The following is an 11,419-nucleotide window of genomic DNA, read 5'->3' as shown; positions in this document are numbered from 1 at the left end:
GGGGGGGGGGGGGGCACAGAATGAGATGTGACACACTATCAGCAGGAACCAAATTCCCTAGTTTATAAATCATTATAAACTGATTTTCCAGAAATGCACAAGTGACACTATGGGCGAGGGATTAATTTTTGTCCCAGCCCCTTGCTGTTGGGCACAATCTTTTTAATATGCATGTGGCCTGAACCCCCAGAGAATCAGAAAGCTGGCAATTTAAAGACAACAATCATTTGAAATCAAATGATTATATTGTCTAAAAAGTTGACTGAAACATGTAGGACTTAAATTTCTAAACTGACGTAAATTTCTAGTCAATTTCTTTTGGATGATGCATGGGTTCAATTCCTTGCTTTCTAGCTTCCATAACTCAACAACTATCTCTTGAGTGAGATGTAGTATGGTAGGACTACCAAAAGTATGGCGCACAGATGGGCATCATCAGCATCACCTAGGGACCTGTTAGAAATGCAAATTCTTGGGTCCCACACCATACAAATGAAATGAGAAATTCTGGGAGCAGGTCCTGGCAATCTCTAGTATAATAAGCCCTTTAGGATTTCTGATGCAGTTGAAGTAGAACATGCTGTTGTCAGCACATCTCTTAGGAGCACCGACATTTGGTCTGAATTCCAGTTCCACTATGAGACTTTGGGGAGTTACTATTCCTCTCTAAGCTTCTGCCTCTTCTTCATATAGAATACTTGGTTTATGAGCTGGGGATGTGGCTCAGTGGTTGACTGCCCCGAGTTCAATCCCCAGTATCTCCCCCCAAGAAAAGATCACTGGGTTTATGTTCAGTAAATATCCCTAACACTCATGGTACAAGGCACCAGGGCTAGTGCTGGCCATACATAAGAGATCCACATGGCCCTTGACCCTAACTCTCAGCACAGGGTTGGCAAACTTCATAGATAGTATCTTTGGCTTTGTGGGCCATATGGTCCTCATCTTAACTTCTCCACTCTGTCACTACGGCAGGAAGCAGACATAGGCACTGGGAAATGAATAAATGTAGCTACGTTCCAATAAAACTATTTATGAACACTGAAATTTGAATTTCATATAATGCTCTGTGTCATGAGATCTTATTCAGTGTGTGTGTGTGTGTGTGTGTGTGTGTGTGTGTTTTAACCATTTAAAAGTACAGATATGCCTCAGGGGCTATAGTTTGCTGACCCTGGTCTAGTACTCTCATTTAAGTAAAGTTATTAAGCTATAGGAATCTGGGCTTTCTCATCTGTCAAGTGAAAGTAACACTGCCTGTTCTGAAGGTTTGTTGTGAGAATAAATATCTGTAAACTATCTGGTAAGCTGCCTGACACAGAGAAGACACTCAGCAAATGGCACCCACCGTCATTATTATAATGAAATGTTCGCTTACAGAAAAAAAGAAAAGAAAGAAAGAAGCCTAACACTACAATCTAGGAAAATTGGAAAAGTGTTGGAGCAGGACAGAAACACAATGCAAAAGTATAAGCAAAACAGAGCTGTAAGTTTACAAACCTATTCACTCTAAGCACCATTGGATATGCATCTATTATTAACATATTGTTTAACTTATATACACACAAATAGCGGTGAAAAATAAGCAAAATATACAAAGGAACTTCAATCACCTTACTCTGTGGACTTAAAAGAAGATGTGGTTTATTTTGGACATCTAAATTGCTCCCATATGTGCACTACCCGCCTGCAGCAATGAAACAACTCCAATAAAAGTGTATAAAGTCCATCACTAACCTCAAAGCCTCCAGGAGTTCACACCACCACACTGAGACCAAAGAGCCAACTCACACATCCCACACTGCAGCACCTCGAGGGAGAATTCACAGCTGCGCAACATCTGGGGATAGGGGAGTTGGGATCCGGATATGGAGAAACCTAGGACTTCATCTTGAGATGAGATTTCGAGGGCTCCTCAAAAGCTGAAATACGTCCTGGGGTCAGGCACTCATTATTTGCTCATTAGTCGCCTTCCTTTGGTTGCCAAGAGTTTAACCAACAGGTGTGTCCTGCCCTTCTGATCCCAACCCAGTGGGCAATCCTTCCCCCATCCCCTCACACTACTCCCATTGTCTCTAGGTTCAGCAGGCTCTTCTGATGGTGAGGAGAAATACCTGCAGGCATGCTCCTCAATACAAGAGTCGCTAACCATATGTGGCTACTGAACATTGAAGCCCAGCTGGTACAACTAAGGACTCTCATTTTTTATTTAATTTCATTTTAATGAATTTATATTTAAAAACTGATGCTGCACTCAGCCTTGGGAAAAGGTTTAAACATGTGTGAGAAACTTGAATATGTGAATCTACCTTTTCATTTAAAATTAGTAAAATCTAAATACTGATTAAGTATTTCTGCTAAAAATTTAGCATGTGAATTGAGAAGTGGTGTAATTGTACATGGTATACCAAATTTTGAAGACCTCTTATGAAAAGGGGGAAATGAACATTTAATTATAATTCTTTATTGATTGATCACATGGACAAATGGAGACATTTTGGATATGTTGGGTTAAAAAAAACATTACTAAAGTAATTCTACATGCTTCTTTTTGTTTTACTTTTTTTTTTAATGTGGCTCTTAGAAAAAGGTAAGGTTGCATAAGTGCTACATTACATTTCTGACTTTTAGCTTTGCTTCATAACGTTAAATAAACTTATCATCACCTCTGCCATAAAGCTAGAATCAGACATAAAATCTGTTCAGCTCTGACCTTTGCACTTCCTGATCTTTTTACTGCTGATGGCTTAGAGAACAGTTGCTCTCTTCTCAGATACAATTTTCCCTGATTGATAGGGCAACCCTTCACTGAAAGGTTTTCACTGCTCTTTGAGCCCAGCCACTGTTAAGGCCAACCAAAAATGGTAACCCAACCCTGCTCTCCACAGGTGTGTTTCCTACTTGCCCCAAGGAGAGGAATCACATCAAAAGTAATTTGCTCATTTCAGTTCTTAAATCTAAGATGAACTCCAGGACCAGCTTTTAATCCTAGATCATGACTCATATCCACCTCTGGACGAACAAATTTTCCTTCCAATTCCTTTGTGATCATACTCTTCTAAGAGTAAGATTCAAACATAGGTTTTACAACTGACCAAGGAAGTTTTTATTTTATGTCTGATGAATGCACAGTTAAGAAATTCACCAAGAAACAAAATAGTCTTTGGAATTAGAAAGAAGTCTTTTCCGGAAAAGGATTTTACATGCAACAGTTTTTAAATTTGAGTAAATAATAAGAAACGAGACTATGAATGTGGATGTATATTTATATTTACTGTACACACACAGAGACACAGCTTTTACACAAATACCAGAATGACCCTAGGACAGGGGCCCCTTTTACTGGTCCTCCATTGCTCTCTTTCGGAGTTAACTTCTCCCCGACTCACCCAAGGACCAGATGTTGTAGGCCCCCACCCCTCCACATCTCACAGGAAATGAAAAAGTGGCTGGAGATATGGAGTGTGGGACAAAGGATCTCTCAAAAAAAAATGTTACCTACCCCCAGGCTGCTGTTTATTGAAATCTCCTGAGATTCTGGGTCAAGGTCTCTGACTTAGCCACTTTAAGTCTATTTAAAATCAAAACCAGAGCCCACTCTCGAGTTCTTGAACTGAGAGAGACAGCAATAGTAAAAGCACTGATAATCCCTTCACCTGGACCACGTTCCTGCTGACAAACCTTTACAGAGCTGCTAACAAGGAAAGGAATTAACCAATTTGAAGCTTAGCACCTCTTCCTTTTCCAGCTTAGGTGGAGGTGCTAATCGGCAGTAAAATACATAAAAGGTGTACATCAGAGTGGCTGGAGAATGGGTCTGGATGATCCATAACCTAAATAATGAGCCTTTTAATAACCACGAGCTAACTGCAGGTTTTGGTAATAGGATCTTGGTAGTACTTGTAAATCTACTCTCTTCAATTAAAGAAATGCCTCCTTCTACCACTTTTCCCTAAAGCCACGAAACAAAAAAAAAAAAAAAAAGAAAAGAAAAAAAAGAACTCATCCAACTCCCAGGCCTCAGGCATGTGTGCCTTAAATTTGGATAAATGATAGAAATTTTCCTCCTGAAGAGATTTCATAACTTTGCCCAGAGGAGATTTCATAAGTTTGGAAGTCATTCCTGGGCTTCCCCTATTCTCTTCTGACCTAAACACCACTAGTCCCCAATATAGGTTTTCTTGATTCCAACTGTTATCATTATTAATACTACTACTACTAATGGGCCTTTTCACTTCATATGTGTACAAGCACATCCTAATTTGCAAAATATATTCTCAAGCACTCTTTCTTTTAGTCAACACTGCCTCAGGGGCAGAAGAACCTGAAGTTAACACAATTTGTGAGTCTCTTTGAGAAAATGAATATAAAGTTATAACTTCAAAAGTGCTAAGGCCTTTTCCGGAGCCCTGAGTTAACTTCTACTCTGTACCGCCCCCTCCCTCCCTCCCTCCCCTTCCCTTGTCTCCATGCATGCTTCCAAATTGACAGCACATGTGGGTTCTTCAGGCAGGGCATTCACGTGACTTGCCCAGAGTCAAGGGGCTATTATTCAGTGTTAGACAAGAATTAAAACCTTCTCATGCCCTAGTCTCTCTGGCCCCTCTAGTTCCCCTTGTCACAAAGGAAACTCAGAGGAAGGAACAAATAAAAACCAACATAGCAAAAAGTGGCCCCTGCCAGGCGGTTGTTAGGAAGCTGTCTAGACTGAGAACTGCCGGGGGTGGAAGATGGTGAAATAAACTCAAAGGCCCTCCAAGCTTTCGCTTCACTGACAATGAAGGGAGAAGACACTCAATGTGACCACAGAAAGTCAATTAAGCTCATCCCCATCACTTACAGGACGTGGGACAAGTTACTTAAGTTTTCCTAAACCTCAGTATCTTCATTTGTAATAACTTTCCTTAGCACAAGACCAAGCCTGAGCATTCTAACTGTTTCATAAATCGCAACTACAGCTTCTGTAGTTATCAACTCAGCCCAAGCACTACTTTTACAGCCACTTACTCCCCAAAGTGCACTAATGTTCATGGCAACAGCATCTGTTCTGTCAACAAAAGACTGGAAATTAGACCAGGCAGCTACTGAGACTTCAGACATCTTGAGCACAGGTAAGAAATGTCATCACTGATGTATTAGACAGGGCGCTTTGTCTTTGTCTTATCTACTTGCTGGAGTTGTTCCAGAAGTTTCAGAGTTCAATCTGTGTACCTGCAAAGTCTGTGTGATGTTCTAGGCTCAGGGAAGCCATATGGCTTTTAAATGCTCTGAGACCTCATAGTTAGCAAAACCATATTCCTGTATGGTCATAAGTGTTTGCTTTTTCTTTGGGTTTTTTTGGGTTTTTTTGTTTTGGGGGGGTTTTTTGATTGTATGTTTTTACTAATCTAGGAATAAATGATCTTGAGAAAAGTTATGCCATTCCTATACTTTCAATCTTTCTTCCATCCCGTCCAGTTCTCTCATCCCTCCCACCAAATTTTAAATTGGCTCCAAGGAGTGATAATAGACCTACAAGAAACACACTGAGAAGGAATTTAAGGAGCAAACGAATTGATAAACTCTAAATTGCGTTCATCTCTTAAGGTTAAAAAAAAAAAAAATCCATGCTACATCCATGAAGAATTTAGCTGTCTATTAAAGTTAGTTCAGGCTCATGTTTGTCATTGGAGTTTAAAAACAAAAATTAACTCCATTAATATATTAAACAAACATTTAGAGATCAATCACTTACTGAGAGCCAGGCTAGTTCTTAGGAATACTAAGTTGGATAAGACAAGGCTTCTTCTCATTTGAGACTCAACTGAGCAACTACTACAACCCACCCTTATACTCCCACACCACTGGTGTACCAGTAGTTTGTATACTTTTAATTACTAGTTGAATTATGTGCTTTCCCAATGAGTCTGATTGACCTAAAGAAGTCTCCTACCCCTATGTGTTTATAATCAAAAGAGTTTGAATATGCAAACAGTTCATGGACAGTACAGATAATATTGCCTGCCTCAGAGATAAGAGCTAATACCACAGGAGCACAGAGGAAGCCTGCTAATCAGGGAAAGGCTTGACTGCATATGGAATACTGAACTAGGAGCTGAAAGATGAGTAGAATGTTTGTCAGTGGTGGAAACTGATAGCAGAGGTAATTTTCTGCAAAGAAAAAACAGATATACAATATCAACTAGTAGCTCATAGTTATCAAGGACTTAAAATACATCAGGTTCTCCTCTATAGAAATGAACTCTTATTTCCTGTAGCGACCAGTTTTGCTCCCATTTCATAGATAAGCAAATTGAGACTTAGAGAGCTTATTGGTAGAACACACTGGTCTATCCTGAGCCCAGGCTCCCAGTTCCTATGCTACACTACAAAAGCAAAGAGCTTAAATACGTGTCTGGATCAGTAAGTGGTAAGGCCAGATACATGGCCAGGGGACAGACTCTAAAGGAATTTGAAGGATGCTAAACAAGTTTATCACTCAGGGGTTGGGGAGGCAAAATCAGCATTTAAGACAAAAAAAAATGCTTAGTTGGTACTGCATTTTACACAATACTCTGAAAGTGATAAGAAAGATGGGGGGAACCTTGAAGAGCCTCAAGAAAAGAGCCTACTTCAAAAGACAGACCAAGGCAAAGGGAATAAAGATGCAGAGTAAAGGGCAGATCTGAAAGACTTTCCTGAGGCAGAATTGATGCAATATGGTGGAGGATTAGATCTGGGGCAAGAGGAAAACAAGTAAATGAGAAGACACTAAGTTCGTAACTTGAGATCACAACTCATCCAGTTTCCCATCAATCACGATAAATAGTCAAGGACACATGACTAGAGAAAAGATAACAGTAGCTCAGTCATGCACCAACTGTATCATGTTCTGACTGCCTCATCTTCATAATCCTCATCAACCTGGCAAAACTGTAATCTTCTTTAAGGCAGAAATAATTCACAAGTAGTTTGTACCCACATATCCACTCAATGTTCACTTCAGTAGCAAATAAAAATTCAATACAATTCATCAAATGTTTGTTAAATATGGAAACTGTACAAGATATGGTGCTCAAAAAGTTCTTGCTGACCAAATGTAGAAATCATAAAAGACCACAATATATGCAGTTTTAATCACATAAAATTATAAACATCTACAACTTAGAAGAAAGACAAATGACTAATTTGTCTAAAGACACCAATCCTTGTGTTGCTTGTTCACTCTGTGACAGAGTTACCAGAAGAGTATGGCAACAAATAAACCTATTGAGATCTGGAGTTGTTTTGTTTTTGTATATTCAGGATAATGAATATACCGATCACCTCACTTAACTCCTACAATAACCCATTCTCAACCCCTTTAATGACCCATGGTCAGCCCCATTAAGCTGAGGCATGAAATAAAAAAAAAAAAAAACAAACAAAAAAACCCCTGCTCTGGTTCTATAATTAATAAGTGGTAAAAAGAGGTGAAGACATAATTAAAACCCACATATTTTTGGCTTGAAGGCCCATGTGATGTGGAGCGAATTCGGACCCCACAATTAAATAATTGAGGAGACCACCACTCTGTTATGAGAACAAGCCCTGTGCATGGACAGAATGGGTTCTGGGTGTGCACAATGCCTTGAAGGAACAGTTCCATTCCATAAAAGAGCAACATTAGCCACCAAACATGAACTTCTCCTCTCAGCTAGTAAGAGATTAGCATTTTTTTTTTTTGTGGGGGGAGTACTGGGGATTGAACTCAGGGGCACTCGACCACTGAGCCACATCCTCAGCCTTATTTTGTATTTTATTTAGAAACAGAGTCTCACTGAGTTGTTTAGTGCCTGCTTTTGCTGAGGCTGGCTTTGAACTCACGATCTTCCTGCCTCAGCCTCCTGCCCCACTGGGATTACAGGTAAGATAAGCATTTTTTGAGTCACCATTGGATAGGCAAAATTATACTTCCATAGATATCTCTATATCTTGGTTTTCTTATATGGAAAAGTGAACAGTAAAATCTACTCCGATAATTTTTTGAGAAAATTAAAATCTTCACCCAAAGAATAAAATTGACATCACCTCTAAAGTTATTTTTAAAACAAAAGCTCCATTGCAATAAATCCTATTCAGCTCCAATATCATCAGTATGAAGCCTGTCTTGACGACCCCCCTAACAGCATTCACTGCTCTCCTCCTCTATCTTCTATTATGCTTCCAGAAACTGATGCTATTTTGTTCTTTGCATTATAACATAAGCAATCATTTGCTTTCCCATCTCCCTTACTATACGGTAAGCCACTTGAAAATGGGGTCAATGGCTTATATATCTTGTAATATGAAGGGAATTAGGACATGCCACTCCAATATATGCTGCTTTGGAATACTGATTATTTTGAGTGGAAGGCAACTGAGAAAAAGCAGATGTAAGAACAGTCCTCTAACGTCTCCTTCTACCTAAAAGAAGGGCATATAAGTTCCCATGACAAAGGTATTTTCCCTATATAAGAAAGAGAAGAACTTTTTTTATCATCAAAGGTGGAAGGTCAACACTAAGATAAATCTGTACAAACTTACAATAAGAAAAACTTATTTTCCATTAGTTTCCCAATCTCTTTCCTAAAATTTACCACCTCTAGCCCCAAACCCCCTTTTACCTTTGTCTCTTCACATCTCCACAGTTCATTAGTTTTTGTTAAAATGGTGTATAAGTTCTCAGCCTATCACTTTCTTTGGGTCTTCATTTCTTATACATGTGAAGACGTCTCTGCACACATAAAAATACTAATATCAAATGAAAATTGTATGCTTTTCTCCTGTTTTGTCAGTTTGATTATCAGGCTCAGGCAAAGAAGCTAAGAGAGTCTTTCCTTTTCCTGCCTCGCAGATACCAACATCTGTCTAGGGCCAGAATATAGAAAAAAATGTTTCATAGCAAAAAATAAAATAAAAACATTTTATTTTACTTCAACCCTTTTTAGAAATTATTATAATTGTACACATTCTACAACTTGGGGAAACGGAAGGCTCCAAGTTGAAAATGACTGTCTACAAACATAGCATGAAGCCACGCTTGCCCCGAACCCAGGTCTCTGGAAACCTGTTCTCACCACTCTACTGTGTGTAGCCTTCAAAGACAATAAGGGGTAAAGGCCCATCACAGACCATCTAGTCCATCAAACAGAAAGGCAGCAAGGACTAAATGGTATTACGGCATCTTAGAAAGTCATCTGGGAAAGTACAGGGAACAGCTTTAAAGTATAAGGAAAGTTGGCAGACTTTCCTGCGTCTAAATCCAAGTTCACTCTGTCTTTAACCCTGTGTGACCCTAGGCACATCTCTTAAACTTAGGACCCTCAGCTCCCTGATCTATAAAATGGAGTTGAAAACAATGATACATACCTCTTCAGGCTTTCTATGTAAGAATAAAAGAGTTATATGAAACACTCTAAGGATATGGTACTAATTACATTTGTTATTATTATATATCAAGAAAAACTGGCAAATATTAAATACTTGTGCTACAAAGTATTTTTCCTATCCTAATTTATTTCATCCCCACTAATAGGCGCTAGTAGGTTGATCTTCTGTTGAGAAAACAGATTCACAGCCATTTCAGTAACTTGTCCAGGGTCATATAAGTTGCACACTAATGTCTTTCTGCATCCAAAGTTTTTGCTCTTTGCAGTATTGGCATCCCAGATTAGTTTTGAGGAAAGACATATAAAATCAGATATGCCCTAATATAGGTCAACATGAGGTGCAAGAAGTGAAAGGTTAGATCATACTCATATGTAACATGGGATAAGCATTAAAGATATTCGGAAAGATTTGGGAGTGTAGCTCAATGGTAGAATACATGCCTAGCCTAGGATGTGTGAGGCCCTGGGTTCCATCCCCAGCAATCTGCTAAAAAAAAAAAGTACAGAATTAGGCACACAAGATACAAAAGGGGCAATAAATGTTATGTCCCTCAATTTCTTCCACAGTGAATAGCATAAAAAAGTAGTAGAAATTACTCATATTCATTTCTTAGAGTCTTCAGGTTAAAAATCCTGTATTATAATGCACACATACTATTTCCTCATGATTTTGCTACCATTTGTTATGTCCCAGAATATGTTCTGAAACAAACAGAGGAAGTTCAGAAAAGTCACAGGAAATGTTTGATCTCCTTTACTTCCAAGAAAGGGACACAAACTCTACTAGGTTACTTTCTTAATTGCATCATTAACACCAAGCCATGTTGGAAGATGATTCAGGTAGAACAGCAGTAGGTGATTCAAATCATCCTACAGAAAAACAAAACAAAACAAAAAGCTATTTCACAACAACACAACGAAACCCAAAAAATTGTCTTTTGGTGTGGTTTGTTTTTCACACACAACTTCCTCAAGCTGGGAACAAACAGGCTTTCACATTTCTCCAGTCAAGGTCAAGGAAACCTTCACGTTGTGAATGTTTCAAGTATGCAGTCAGGTTAGGCATATGTAGAAATAGTAGTGAACAACAAATGGGGCAAGGAGTGGGGAAGGGCAGGGGCACTTCCAGGGGATGGAGAGAAAGTTCTTCTTAAGGGAGCCCCCACATCACCTGAAGCCACAAGGCTGTGAACTCAGACAGATATTCAGAACAACTGAAGAACAGACTTGGAGAAGGAACTCAACCAAAAAGAGGTGGTTGGGTGAACTTTGATAGGTTGTAAAATCATTTCGTCCCTTCAAATTCATGAACCTACAGAAGCCCAAGGTCCTCTTCCGATGAATATATCTTCCTATGAACTTTTCCAAAGTAGAGCTAATGTCACATAGGGAGAGCAGATTTCACAGAAAACTCATTCCTCAGAGACTACCTGTAAACCCAGAAGTTTTTGTCTTCATATGATCAAATACTCCCTAGAACTCCCCTTGCTCTCCCTCCCCCCCCCATTCCAAACGCTATGCCCCTCACTAGCAACAACCCACGCCCAGGCACTCCTCTTCGGTCGGTGGCCCCTGAAAGGCCTCGGGCTCATCAGAGCTGCGGGGATTCGCGGGAGCACCCCTTCCTCTCTGTGCCATCCCCATTATTCGGCACACAACCCTGCTCTCCCCTGGAGCCAACAGTCTGCAGCTCCTTCCTTCAGTGCAGGCGCGAGCAGGCAGGAATGGTGGGAAAAGAAGCTGTGCCAGCTGCATGTTTCAGAATCTCCCTCCATATGCATTTGCCAAAGGAACAAAAAGAAAATCAACGCCAGGAAAAGACAACTGAGATGAGGATGCGGTGGGACCGCGGCTGACTCGGTGCCTCTTAGCAGCCAGGGGCTGGCCAACCACGCGTCTGAGCCACAGATCCGAGTCGTTACCTTCAGGATGCAGGCCATGGCGCTCCGCCGGCCCTCCTGCCACCGAGCAGCGGGCGCGCCTGGGTCAGGGGCAGTCCCGACGGCGGGCTGGAGACTGGTACCGTGGCA

General features: G+C 40.2%; 1 protein-coding gene across 2 annotated transcripts in view; it reads right to left on the bottom strand.

The window, feature by feature from the left end:
* The window catches only part of St6galnac3 (ST6 N-acetylgalactosaminide alpha-2,6-sialyltransferase 3), a 517,617-nt gene extending 506,204 nt beyond the window's left edge, over positions 1 to 11,413 (bottom strand). For both annotated transcript variants that reach the window (XM_048814091.1, XM_048814092.1), the window contains exon 1: positions 11,312 to 11,413. In XM_048814091.1, the coding sequence (XP_048670048.1) occupies positions 11,312 to 11,329 (18 nt within the window). In that variant the 5' untranslated portion in view covers positions 11,330 to 11,413. The remainder of the gene's footprint in view (positions 1 to 11,311) is intronic.
* Between the last annotated feature and the right edge of the window lie 6 nt (positions 11,414 to 11,419).

This window comes from Marmota marmota, unplaced genomic scaffold, assembly GCF_001458135.2.
Source record: "Marmota marmota marmota unplaced genomic scaffold, marMar, whole genome shotgun sequence".
NCBI classification, from domain to species: Eukaryota; Metazoa; Chordata; class Mammalia; order Rodentia; family Sciuridae; genus Marmota; species Marmota marmota.
Note: the sequence above shows the minus strand (reverse complement) of the source record. Positions and strands in the feature narration are given on the sequence as shown.